This window comes from Pleurodeles waltl, chromosome 7 (assembly GCF_031143425.1).
Source record: "Pleurodeles waltl isolate 20211129_DDA chromosome 7, aPleWal1.hap1.20221129, whole genome shotgun sequence".
Classification (NCBI taxonomy): Eukaryota; Metazoa; Chordata; class Amphibia; order Caudata; family Salamandridae; genus Pleurodeles; species Pleurodeles waltl.
In genome coordinates this window covers 1,381,263,811-1,381,278,147 of record NC_090446.1, presented here as the reverse complement: position 1 = coordinate 1,381,278,147, position 14,337 = coordinate 1,381,263,811, and the positions used below count along the sequence as shown (strand labels likewise).

Here is a 14,337-nt window from a genome sequence, read left to right as displayed (position 1 = left end):
ATTCCAGAACACACCGTGCTGGGATCTGTTGCTGGAGCCAATGGCCTTCAGGGAGACTGCTGTCTGACTTCAAAGCAAAGCCCCAAGTATAAAAGTCCTAATTTTTTAGACCTAGGGTTACCACCTTTACTGGCGAAAAATAACGCTCATTCCTTCCTGTTTTAAAATTCTGGAACAGCCCGGACATTATGCTTAACTAGGCTTTTATGTAAATTGTCTTTGTTTACCTTAATTAGCAGTCACGGATCATTAAGGCAGCTATAGAAAACATTTTAAAGTGCTTTTTCCTTCGTATTTTTTTTTTTAAAAGTATGTACTGGGAAAAGGTAAAAAATGCCGACTGTGGACAGTGCTTAATTTCTGAATAAAAAGGTGCCAGTGCCCGGAGCCCTCCACTTAAACCCGCGGCTGCTGCAATTAAATTTGCGAACACAGAATACCAAGGCAGGGTAATCCTGAAGCCATCTCGGGCCTCTTCAATCCATATAAAGCCACTCCATGTCCCTTCATCTCACTCTTGCAGCTTTCTCTCTTTGTGACGATTTTTCGATTTACTCTTCTTCCGTCTTTCCCATATGTGTCTTTTGCTCGAGGCAAATGCTTGAGGCAGAAGAATGAGCCCCGGCCCTCAAGAATATGTGCCGGTGCTCAGCATCGGAAACAACAAGCACAAATTAAGCACTGACTATGGGAGATTTTCCTAATTTTTCTACCAGCCAAGGAATTAAAATACTAAACATGTCGATTTTAATGAGCGGCTAGGTGACAACCCTGCATAGACCTCCCTTTCCCCATTAATTATAGTATAGTGTTAGTGCGGGGTGAATATTCACAATTATCAGGTAAAGCAATGCTTTTATGTTGCAAACATTACAGCCCTCTATTGTAAGAGCAAAAACACAAAGGGAGTGGAACTTGTACCTACTTGCCCTTCGGAAGATAACCAGGTAAACGTAAATAGCGATTTACCTTTCACATGCCCATGTGAAAGCCTCTCAGGGGCAGGTGTAACATCATGTCCGAAAGGTGCGTGAAACTAGGGCAGTAGCCATCAAGAAGCTGAGGTCAAGGGATTGGAGGGACCAGTAATGGGCACCTGTACCTTCCTAAGATGGAGACAGGAGGGTATTAGACTTTCTTGCACAATGGCACATCCGTTGCTGCTACTTTGGGTTGACCCAGATCTATGAAGCATGTGAATTTGAAAGCATGTTTCAGGGCCAGAGATAACTCTATCTCTGGGACAGGTGTACCGCTACACAGGACCAAGTGGAGCCCATGGACAGCTAATGCCTTATCTTAGTCGTGAATGGGACTCTTCCTTGGCGCAGGTGTTCACACTTCCCGGGGTAGAATGGAGTTAACCCTATCCCAGTCAGTGGCATAACGCGCAATGGCAGAACCTGTAAGTTTCTCATTTATCACAAATATTCATTGGCCTTGGGTTGAATGGCAGGTGAGGCCTTATGACGGCTACGTACAGGCGTGTGACCCACTAATAGCACGCAGTCGTGGATTTACCACTACAGTAGGTGGCCTACCACTGTGGGTAAAATCTCTGGGTGAAAATGGCGGCGTTTGCTGCTTCCGCGTGCGTCACCGAGCCACAATGTTTTGAGACCAATTAGACAAAACGTTTAAACTTTCGCTTTCTGTAGAAAAAAATACACCTTATCCACCAACAAACAAATCGCCCCGAATATCATCACCCAAACAGATTAGGGAAATGATGGGTTGCGCCAGACGAGCCGAGGATGTGTTTGTGGCCCGGCGGACGCAGGCAGGCTCGTGCGCCAGGGCCTCCTCGTGCGGTCGCGCTGCGGGCGAACACAAACACGCCTTTTTTGGACAGTCAGCAGGACGGGCAGTGCCAGGAGGAGGGTGGGCGAGCTGATGAGCGCACGGTATAACTATCCTGTGGTGTCTAGCCAGGGAGGAGTCCTTCCTTGCCCGTGCCACCGGCACCATGTCCCGGCGCCAGCCTCTCTCGGCCCCCTTTGCTCTCATCATCCTCTCACTGGCTGGTACGCAGCTGGGAGGCCAAGCACGGACCCTGCGGATGGTCACCGTGGTGAGTGGTTGGGGGTGGGAGATCGAGGGGTCTTGGTGAATATTCGGGCAAAAATTGGGACACGGGGGATATGTGGGCCTCAGGAGAAGGGCGCTCTTTATTATTTATTGAGTTTCCATAAAGATGACTGGAACTGGGTTCCAGACCAGGGGTCGTTCCAGCAATCAGGATTAATGGACAGTGTCTGTGTTCATGCAGCAAACATGGCAGTTCTGATCTTTGTGAAACATTTGACACTGTGTCACCCTACGTCTTGCAGAACTGCAGCTTTGAAGCCATCTCTCTTGCCTGGTTTAAATATTATACCCTGGAATGCTGTCTGGCAGGTCCTCTCTCTTGCCATCACTCTAACTTAAAGTCACCAGAGCTTGTCTATAAGCCCTGAGCATCCTAAGACATATGCTGCCGCTCTAGCACTTCTTCATTCCTTCGGCCTCGCCCTGATGGCACAGGTGGACAATGTCTAAATAGTTAGATGTTAATGACAATCTCACACTTGAACCTTGTAACTCTTGAAATTCTCTCTGAGGTCGCCATATAAGTGAATAACCAATACAATTACATTTAACTCAGACAAACTGAAGGTGCTGATTATGGGTGGCCTTCTCTTCATCTGAACCTCCTTCTTGTGACCACCAGAGCTAGTGACCCATCCCACCCCCTCAGGATGTGTGAAAAATCTTGCTTCCTTCTTTGAGCTCATACTGTCTTTTTCATTTAGAATAGTTGTGTGTCTGTCAAATTCTCCATTTAAATCTCTGTGTTCTGGAAAATCACACCCCATTTTCCTTTGGTCAACTATAAAACTGTGGTTCAGTCTGTCTTAAATTTCCAGCTGAATGTCAAAATTCTCTTTGTTTGAGTCTTCAATAGCTTACCTCTGAGCTGTAGGTAGTGCAAATTGGTCACCCATCTTAATCTTGGCATTTCTTGCTTGACCTCTATTGCCCATCATCTGAACATCCTTCATTTGCTTCCAGTTGTCAAAAATTCTATCTGTAAGGCCCTTTGCATTTGCTACACAACTTATATCAAACTATGACCTACCCACCTGCAGAACCGCCTCACCCCTAAACAAACCTTCTTCCTATCTGTGTTACACCAGTGGCACTCTTCTCTGCCTACTAATGATCCACAGATCTCAGAACGATGGACATTTTCTTTTCCTACATGGCAGTCATACTTTGAAACCTGCATTGTTATGCTCTGTGTCAGCAATCCAAACTTCTTTCTTTGTGTAAGGATCCCCAAATCTGACTTTCTGCCCCTTCTGCTTAATTCACCATATAAAGAAGTTGGCTTGCTTCAGCGCCTAGGCACCGCATCGGGTAACAAAGCACTCTGCATGAATCACCATCCTCATTGCTGCCACCAGGAGACATAGTAGCAAGTTAAAATACGCTGCACCTATTCATTGCATGCTGTGCCATGCTGAGCTCCAGCTTGCATCAGGAATGTGATAACTGCCCTTTTTTCCCCAAACGTGCTTCATTCCAAGGTCATGGTGACTCATTTCAAGGACAGTAACTACTTCACTGTGTCAGATTGTTCTGCCTGGGAGCAGCAGGTGCCTGAGGTCAAAGGCAGCCCAGCTGGACCCTACCACACTTTCGGCTTCAATACGACTTTGGTGGTCCCACCACCGGAACGCCAAAGCCACAGGGAAGACGCCACTGCCATGCCGGTGGCGTCTCCCGTCTTATTACAATGTTCCCGGACCAAAAGGAACATTGTATTATGATGTTCCTTCTGGGCTTACTGGCGGAAAAGGTGCTATGGTATTGGCCTCGGCTCCCGTAAGGAAACTGAGGCCAATATCATAGCACAACAGCACCATTGGAATGCGCCAGTGCGCAAAGCAGACAGTGTGCATTCCCGTGGTGCTATGCAGAGGGGCCGCTGGCACTGGCTTTCTACCCGCCTTTCCATGGCGGGGTTGCCACCATGGAAAGGCTGGCGGAAAGCTGAGTTGTAATCTGTACCATCGTGGCTGAGCACAGCTCAGACTGCCGTCAGCCCATCGGGAACAATGTTCCTGGCAGTATCGGCTGTCTTTAGGCGGTCCCATCTGCCATAGTTGTAATGTGGCGGTGGGACCACCATGAGTGAGGCGGTCCAACCGCCACTGCGAGTGTGGAGGTCTGAAGACGCCACACCCGTAATGAGGCCCTAAATCTTGCTGCTCCCTCATTCCTCCACTAGCATCACAACACACATTTTCATTCCTTTTTTGTGCAAGTCCCTTGTATTTTTAGTCATGAAACTGCTTTCCTAACTCTGATCGCAACTCAACTTTCCGTCAGCCTTTCCGTGGTGGTCACCCCGCCATGGAAAGGCTGGTGGAAAGCCCCTGCCACTGGAGCCCTACAGTCTACTTTGCACACTGTGCTAAGCAGACAGTGCTCATTCCGATGGTACTGTTGTGCTACAGTATTGGCCTCGGCTCCCATAAGGGAGCTAAGACCAATACCGTAGCATTGTTCCCACCAGCCAGGCCAGTGGGAACGTCATAATACAATGTTTCTGCCAGTCAACCCAGCGGGAACATTGTAATACGACAGGGCATGGCATAGCGTCCTTCCCTCGGCTTTGGCAGTCCATGCAGGGACCACCAAAGTCGTAATGAGGCCGATAGTAATCTTGCATGTTTCCATCCAGTCCACCTGTATGCATCGTTAACTCTCTTAGTAGAGTAAGCTTAGTTCACTCTACCGTGTGCACTAGATGCCCTGCCATGTGTATAACTCTTTGTGCAGACACTTACCTCACTCTCACCGGTATACATCAATCCCAGGTTTACCTGTCAGCTACAACTTCCCCCTCACCTGTTTATTTATGAATCAGCAACAGTGAAATTCCGACCCAAAACCTTGTACATAGCAGCGATGACGAGAGATCAGTGATGTTGGGATGAATAAGTGACCTTTTATCATTATTTTGAATTCTTTAGAGGGGAAATTACATGAAAGCCTGGAGGCAGGGAGTTACACTATAGAGGGTTAATATACTTGGGTGAGTTGTAAAGTGTTTGGGCAGCAATGCTTATGATCTTATATATTGGTGCACAGGAGTAGGGGGGCTGACTTAAAGACTGTTACCATAATCTATTCTACTGAATACTAAAACCTGATTAGTGTTTTGACTGTGTTGAATGGTATGTCTGCTCCTGGGCTTCTGTTAGTAAGGAAGTTTTACATTTAAATGGATAGACTGAAAAGGACTTTAAGTTTCATCTGTGTATACCTAGCCTTAACATGCTTATGTGCAAGTGGCCCATTCTAGGATGTGTACACATGTCTCTCTCCCACATTTATGCAAGTATAAACCCTCTCTTATGTGTACATCTTTCTCCATCCAACTTGTATGCATGTAACCACATTTTTACATTAACTCGCCCTCACCCATGTGAACTCAGCCCCCTATGTGCAACTAGCCCCCTCAAGCTTGTGTACACATTGATCTTCTGAGCCATGCATATCTAACTTATTCTTGCCTATCTGCAGCTAGCTGTCTATGGTCTTTGTGTAGCTACCTTCTTTTCACCTCCTCTCATCTCTTATCTGCACACACCTAGCTCCTCTGCACTTGGGTACAACTAGTCCTTTCCACCTTTGTACAAAGAACCCTGGCTTGCTTGTGAGGGTGATTGTACTAAATATCGAGTTGCAAATCTCGTAATACCTTAATATCGTGTCTTGTATTTTGTTAAAACAAAAATATTGTGTAACAGAATTTCGTTGTAAAAGATATCCTTTTTTAGGTATGTAGTATAGTTTTAAATAATATTGTTTTCTTGAACATACTTTAATTATAGTTGTTAATATTGTTTGTACATTATTTTATTATATTTTAGTTATACAATTTAAGTTGTTGTTATTGATAGTATAATTGTTATTCGTTTTAATTTAAAATTGACATTTAAAAACGTTTATTTTTTTAAGTCAGTTTAGGATTTTATAACATTGTAATGGGTTTTTGAGTTTCTAGGGGACTAGGTTGGGAAGTAAATTACATAATAATTAATTTAATTTTATTGTTATTAATTTTGCCTGGTACACTTATATTTTTATTTCTTAAGAATAATGTAAAATTGTTTTATTGTTTAATAGTTTTGTTATGTATGCAAGTTTTATTTTTTATTTTTAACTTATATAAAAAATGTTATATTATTGTTACTTTTTTTAATAGCGGGTTGTTAGGTTTGTAGGGGAACGGTGGGAAATTTGTTTAAATTGAACATTTTTATTTCAATGCTACTTACGTTTTGATCTTATTTAATTATGCAATTGGTGAATAATCATGCAAATCTTTATTTTTATGATTGTAGTTTTAATTATGTAATTTTCTTATAGTATATTTAAATTTTGATATGTTTTAATTAGCTGATATTTTGGTACTGAGTTGTTTGCATTTTTAGGGGTATAGAGTGGGAAGTCAAGAAATTACATTTTTTATTTTATTAATTTGTAATAGCACTTAGTTGATTAACTGCTAATTATTTATGTTTTAATGTAACAGATATGAGGTTTTAATGTAGGAGATATTATGTTCCTCATTTCTGAATTTTGAATTTTCCTTTAACTTACTGTTAACTGTTTTTTATAATGCATTTGCAATATATTTTTAGAACACTGTATTTAAGAGCCAGTTTTTCTTTCATACAGCTGAAAGTGTTAATTCTTATTGAAATTAACACTTTCAGCTGTATGCTCTTTTGTTCAGGCAGTGAAATAGTTATATTCCAGTTGTTTTACATATTGTAAATTTATTATTTGTCAGTTATTTTTTATTTAAAATATGATTTCATTTGTATTAGTTATTTATATGTATTTAGAAAATTAGCAGTTTTAAAGCATAGGACCAGGGTCACAGCTTTGGGAAGGGGTGTCTGGGGTGTTACACCCCCTAATAAATGTATGTTCTGATGAATAGTTGGATACAGGTGCTTCCAGTTGGATATGGTGAGGTATCTGTCAGATTTTTTCCAGGAATGTTTCCATACACACAGACAAACATGCCCACACACTTTTTCCCTGTCTGTTTTGAAAGTCTTCAAAATGTTGGTTATTTTACAAAATATTGTGTTTTCTCTCACTTATTAGCTTTACTAATCGACATTTGTTTCACTTTCCACTACACCGTTAGCCCCTCTCATACACCCTGGTTGTTGTATAATGTATTTTAGCATTATATGCCAGCACCATTGTTGGAAAATCTGAAGCTAATACCCCCTAGTCTTTCTAACCAACCTACAACCCTGCATAGGATAAGCACAGTGCCATCCATGCCGAACTAGAAAGTGACAAAGGACTTCATTACGAGTTTGGCGATCCCACCACTGGACCGCCCAACTCATGGGGAGGACACCACCGCCATAGTGGTGATGTTCCCCCGACCATATTGCTGTGTTCCAGTGGGAACATTGTAATACACGTTCCCGCCAGGCTGACCGGCGGGATCAGTGTTAGGATATTGGCCAGGGAGCCGAGGCCAATATCCTAACACTCCAGCACCCTCGGAATGCGCACTATTTCCAAAGCAGACAGTGTGCATTCCGATGGTGCTGGGCAGGGTGGACCGCCAAAGCCACGGTGGTCTGACCACCGCCGTGAGTTTGGCGGTCTCATGACCGCCAAACTCGTAATGAGGCCCAAAGCCCTTTTGCCATTTTTACAGAAAAGTCGTTAAGCATATTATTAGCACAGTACCATCCACAGACATTTTTTTATTTGGTTCAGCTCCACTGGTCGGATGACTGGTGGCCGGCGGAGCATGGGTCTGTTTCATCTCCAAGTGAAACAGCTAGGAATCTGGGTATACAGCTAGATGGCAAGCTATCAATGAAATACCGGATCACAAGGCACTTGTTTTGGTACAGTATGTCAAGACTCAAGACTAATCTCAAGACTTGGCTGTTCTGATAAGCTGCTATACCATCTGTCTGCCAATACAGTTCTGAGATGCCCCTTTGGGGGCGAGTCGTGTGCACTATACCAAAAACTTCTTAACATAACATCCATGCAGAGCCGAAAAATGACAAATGCCTTTTCCCACTCCAAACACAGTATTACATCTTTGAATTGGTAAAATACCATCCAACCCAACCTGGAATGAATAAAAGCAGCCCCTGCCCTATAGGTTTCACTCTAGTTAGAACTCAGAGGTATAGATTTGTCCAGACACAAGAGAGCATCTAGTATAGGCAACACAATACCCTTTTGGGTTTAGAGCGTTGCATATGTTTTGAACAAAGTAAGCAGGGAACTCTAGGTAGTTACCCAAGTTTAAGTGGAGAGCAGCTCCTTCATATCATGCACCCTACAACACCACCGACACTCTGAATCTGCTCACCTCAAATGTCTGTTTGGCTAGCAGAGTTTTTAAGCATAGGATCAGCACAGTTCCAGCCACTCCAAGATAGAAAGTGCCAAAGCCTTTCACCATTTTTACAGCACAGTCTTTAAGCATAGGATTAGCACAGTGCCATCTGAACCAAATTGAAAATGACAAAAGCCTTTTATCACTCCAGGCACAGTATTACAGCTTATTACAGCTTCCGATTGGTAAAATACCATCCAGGCTAATCGGGAATGAATAAAAGCAAGCCCTGGCGCATGTTTTGGTCTAGTTAGAGCAAATCAGAGAGGTCAAACTTTGACCAGACACAAGGCCGCACCTAGTATAAGTCAAGGCAAAACACTATAAGGCTTAGAGTGCAGCATAAAGTATGCATAAATTATACAAAAAAGGAAGCAGGGAACCTTGGGTAGTTCTTACATTTAGATGGACAGCAAATATATGGTGATATATTTAGGAAAAAACATTATTCATACTCTGCTTCTGGTGATATTCCCCCTACACAATATTCTTGGCATTATATTTTTGTCAATTCTATTATAAGTATAGGAACACAGTATTTAGGTTAACAATATTAAAACAAATATATTTCGATATTTCTGTTTTGTCATACAACCCCTCTAAGTCTAGATGTGCAAGAAAGCTGGTGCAGTTGGTAATACAACCCGTGTTCTGTGTGTGAGAGAAGCTAACACATTTTCTAAGTTGCAAGTGTTCTATGTGTGAGGTACGCTTGCACCACTGCTAGCTTGTACTGTTCAAGTAATGTGTTGGAGGGTAACTTTCACTGCTGTTACACATGCAGTTCCTGATCTGTGTGTTAAGGTATCTTGCATTGCTTCCATGCTTTCCCTGTTTGTGTGAGAGACGCCCTGCATCGCTGCTGCCCATGGTGTACCTGCTGTGTGTGTGAGAGAAGCCCTGCACTGCTGCTGCCCATGGTACACCTGCTGTGTGTGTGAGAGAAGCCCTGCACTGCTGCTGCCCATAGTGTACCTGATGTGTGTGAGAGAGAAGCCCTGCATTGCTGCTGCCCATGGTACACCTGCTGTGTGTGTGAGAGAAGCCCTGCACTGCTGCTGCCCATAGTGTACCTGATGTGTGTGAGAGAAGCCCTGCACTGCTGCTGCCCATGGTGTACTTGCTGTGCGTGTGAGAGAAGCCCTGCATTGCTGCTGCCCATGGTGTACCTGATGTGTGTAGGAGAGAATCCCTGCATGCTACTGCCCATGGTGTACTTGCTGTGCGTGTGAGAGAAGCCCTGCATTGCTGCTGCCCATGGTGTACCTGATGTGTGTAGGAGAGAAGCCCTGCACTGCTGCTGCCCATGGTGTACCTGTTGTGTGTGTGAGAGAAGCCCTGAATTGCTCCTGCCCATGGTGTACCTGATGTGTGCAGGAGAGAATCCCTGCATGCTACTGCCCATGGTGCACTTGCTGTGCGTGTGAGAGAAGCCCTGCACTGCTGCTGCCCATGGTGTACCTGCTGTGCGTGTGAGAGAAGCCCTGTACTGCTGCTGCCCAGGGTGTACCTGCTGTGCGTGTGAGAGAAGCCCTGCACTGCTGCTGCCCATGGTGTACCTGCTGTGCGTGTGAGAGAAGCCCTGCACTGCTGCTGCCCATGGTGTACCTGATGTGTGTAGGAGAGAATCCCTGCATGCTACTGCCCATGGTGCACTTGCTGTGCGTGTGAGAGAAGCCCTGCACTGCTGCTGCCCATGGTGTACCTGCTGTGCGTGTGAGAGAAGCCCTGCACTGCTGCTGCCCATGGTGTACCTGCTGTGCGTGTGAGAGAAGCCCTGCACCGCTGCTGTCCATGGTACACCTGCTGTGTGTGTGAGAGAAGCCCTGCACTGCTGCTGCCCAGGGTGTACCTGTTGTGTGTGTGAGAGAAGCCCTGCACTGCTGCTGCCCATGATGTACCACACTGCTGCCCATGGTGTACCTGCTGTGTGTGTGAGAGAAGCCCTGCATTGCTGCTGCCCATGGTGTACTTGCTGTGCGTGTGAGAGAAGCCCTGCACTGCTGCTGCCCATGGTGTACCTGCTGTGCGTGTGAGAGAAGCCCTGCATTGCTGCTGCCCAGGGTGTACCTGTTGAGTGTTTGTTAATGAAGGTTGAGAATGCTCTTTATCTATAAAAAAATAATGTTTTGTCTGTGTTTTTAGGTATTTAGTAAAAGCTTCAAAGAGGAGGGTGTTTTACTGAGGACATGTTTATTGTAGTAGTAATAGTAACTCAAATGTGTTGTGCTCTATATAAAACAGTATGCTCTGCGGGCTCAGGTTAAAATCTGATTACATGATTACAGAGATCAGGATTTGATGTGGACGGGACAGCAGTGTAAAATGAGGATGTTAGAAATTACAGTGCACTGCAAGACTGCCTTTTGAAATTACCATAAGGGTGTTTTTAACTTTACCAGTATTTGTAATTTGAGGCACAGAACGATAAAATGATTTCATCAGAATCACATGATTTTTTTTTTAAGAATGTAGGTCTGCAGGTCCTACGATCAGCAATTCACATCTTCAACTTTCTTTAGACATTGGACTGCAGGTCCACTGTCTTTTAGCAGTCAGGCCACATCCTTACCACTCCTATATCTCTACCCTATTTAGCCATTAGAACACATCCCCACCACTCAAGTCATGAGACTAAGGGCCCTGTTAAGAGTCTGACAGTCCCAAGACTGCCAGACTCACGGTGGTGGTCGGACCGCCAAAAGACCACTGTCTCCGCCAGGATCTTTGATACCGACCGGATGACGGCGGTCATGGTTGTAATCAGCCATGGCGGTGCTGGAGTCAGCACCGCCGTGCTGATTACAACCTTGTTCTCCGCCAGCCTCGTCATGACGGTTCAACCGCCATGAACATGCTGATGGAGAACAAGTGCAGGGGGCCACAGGGAGGCCCCTGCACTGCCCATGCCTACGGCCTGGCAGTGCAGGGGACCCCTCACCAGCACCATAGGAATGCACAGTCTTCTGTGCAGGCAGTGCACATTCCGAGGGTGCTAGGGAGGCCTCCTGTGTGACGGCATTGGACTTTGCTTCATGTCGAGCAGAGTCCAATGCTGTTGCATGTTTTCCACTGGGCTGACCGGCGGAACCCTTGATTTCTGCTGGTCAGCCCAGTGGAAAAATTGTAATGGGGCCGGTGGGGAACCTGCCAACACTGTGGCGGTTTCCTCATTTGGAGTTTGGCGGTCGTTTTTTCCAGCCACCAAACTCGTAATCAGCCCCAAAAACGTCATCATTCTTAATCTTTTAGATCACATTGCATTTTCTTTAGTGATTAGACAACATGTTCACCAGTTGTAAGCTATTTAGACCACATTTCTACCTTTCTTCAGCCATTCGTCCACTTATCCATCTTCTTTACTTATTATACCACATTTTCAAGATACTTAGGCCTTTAAACCACATCTTCACCTCTCCTAAGCCATTAGAGCAAATGCCGGCCTTTCTTTAGCCATTAGACCACACATCGCCCACTCATAAGCTACTAAAGCCACCTTTCTCTAGCTTTTAGACTACTTCTTCAAGATGCCACTCTTAAGTCATTAGAACATATTAGCACTATTCTTAAGCCATTAGACCCCCCATCTTCACCACTTCCAAGTTACTAGATCACATGTCCACCTTTCTTTAGTCATTAAACCACACCTTCACCACTCTTAAGCCATTACACCACACCCCCCCCCACACTACAGGTAATAGACAACATATCTACCTTTCTTATGCCATTAGACCACGTCCCCACTCTTCTTTAGTCAACACACCCACATCTAAACTACTTTTTAGCCATAGGACCATATATATCTTCATCTTTCTTTATTAATATACTACATTTCCACCTTTCTTCAGCCATTAGACCACATGTTCGCCACTCTTAAGCAATTCTGCCACACTTACCCCACTCATAGGTCGTTTGAACATATCCCCACCTTTTTTTAGCCTTTAGATTACACCTGTACCACCCTTAAACCATTAGTCCACTTCACCACTCTTAAGCCAGTTGACCACACCTGCTCCACTATATAGCCACTGGACCACACAACTCCTACACATTCTCCACCGCTATCTTTGTTCGCTCATCTCGATGGAGGCAGTGGAGTCGGACAGAGGAGCCTTCACAAGGGGAAGAAGATGGGACAAGTGGCTACGTTGGTTGTCCGACTAAACTACTACATGTTTAACTTTAGCTTTCACTAGACCTCTCTTGTAGTAGAAAACAGAGTTTTATAGTCAAAGGTTATCTGAAACTGCTTTGGTCTAGAATTAAAACGCCTCTGTTTTTTGACAAGATCGAAGCACAAAACGAGAGGCATGTTTTAGAGCTGTCTCCTAGGACATCCCCACAGGAGACTCCCACCATCCGATAGTGGGGAAGTGGTAGAGTTGTGAAGCAGGGGTACCTACTGGCACGGGTTGACCATGGCAGGTAATATTGAAACGTCCTTTGCCCAGAGGGCACATTGCCTGACAGGTGAAACTCGTCCCTGCCCTGTTCAGCCCGATGACCCATTCTTATGATAGCAACTTCTCCTATAGATTCTGTAGATTATAGGGAGCACCTGGGAGCTGGGAATGCTGTAGGTTTTCTCTGCTGGTACAGGGTCTTGGATTCTTGGGCAGCACTGGTGAGTCATGGCTCCACAGTGCCCCTCCAGTGGGAACTGTGCTTTCGCAGTCACAATCTAGCTCAAGGGCGGTGATGTGCATGTTGGTACCAGATACAGTATGAACCAGGGCTTCACTGGCACTACTTATCCATATCCAGATGTTCCCTTTAAAAACAATGCACCAGAAAAATACTTTAATTGAGCCATTAGAACAAGAAGGAGAAATCTGTAGCAATGCCGGTGTAAAGGCTACGTTGAGATTTGTGAAGTGTGATGACCGGTAAATAAGGTTTTTCCTTTAACCACAAATTTAAGGTCACACAGAGCCTCAGAGAGGGCTCGTTCTTAACTCTCTTTCGCGCATTTTCCTGAACCCTCTGCTCCAGCTGAGAGAGCCATATTGTCACCGCCCCTGTGTTGCTCCAAATTCTCTTATTATAACTGGCGTCAGCACCATGGACAGCGCTAGACCCTCCATGGTGCTGAACGGACGGTAAATTAACAATGGCTCCTGAAGTCTACATTAGCGCCGAACGTGGCGGAATATGTGACGATATTAATCAAGGTGTCCCAAGAACGAGCGTCACTGCCTGATGCTGGTCTGTCGAAGCTCCTGGCAGCTCATGGACAGCACTGAGGGCACTGGATTGTCTAACACTTTTGTGCTTTCGTTTCCACTGGGTGTGATACTGGAACCCCTGGGGTGCTCAGGGCTCAAGGGGTCTCACTGATGGGTGCTGCAGGGTAGCCACGCCGCCCCATACCTCAGTTTTTACTGAATGACCTACAGATGTTTCAGTCCCTCGAGGGTAGCTTTTATCCCTGCCAGCCCGTGTTCAGAGTTAATGGCCCTTGGGAAGCTGTTGCTTTGGTTTGACTGTTTGTGATCCATGCTTGCTGCCATCTAGGGCTCTCCCTTGCCTCCGAAGCCTTTTGGATGAGGAAAGGAGACCTTGCTGTTTTATCTCAGTCAACTAATCTCAACTAGTTGTCCCTGCGCAATCAGAACAATAAGGTCAAAGCTGGGGGTTATTTGTGATGCCACCCTAGCACAAATAAAGGTGCCATAGCCTTCTGGCTTAAAGCCCTCCTGGACCCCAGGTCACCGCAAGGGTACAAAACGTCCACGGACAAGAGGTACTTTAAGAAGGTTCATTCCGATAAGAGTTTAATGCCAAATTCGATTAGAGTTTAAGTACGTATATAGCATAGCATCCAAGAAAAACAGGCAGCTCACACGCGCAGTGGCGTAACAAAGGCCCCCGCGGCGGGGGCTCCGAGC

At 45.2% G+C, this 14,337-nt stretch overlaps 1 protein-coding gene across 1 annotated transcript in view; it reads left to right on the top strand.

The window, feature by feature from the left end:
- Positions 1-1,941: 1,941 nt before the first annotated feature.
- Positions 1,942-14,337, top strand: part of LOC138246366 (testicular acid phosphatase homolog) — an 82,325-nt gene continuing 69,929 nt past the window's right edge. The window contains exon 1 of the mRNA XM_069200912.1: positions 1,942-2,071. Within this exon, the coding sequence (XP_069057013.1) occupies positions 1,967-2,071 (105 nt within the window). The 5' untranslated portion in view covers positions 1,942-1,966. The remainder of the gene's footprint in view (positions 2,072-14,337) is intronic.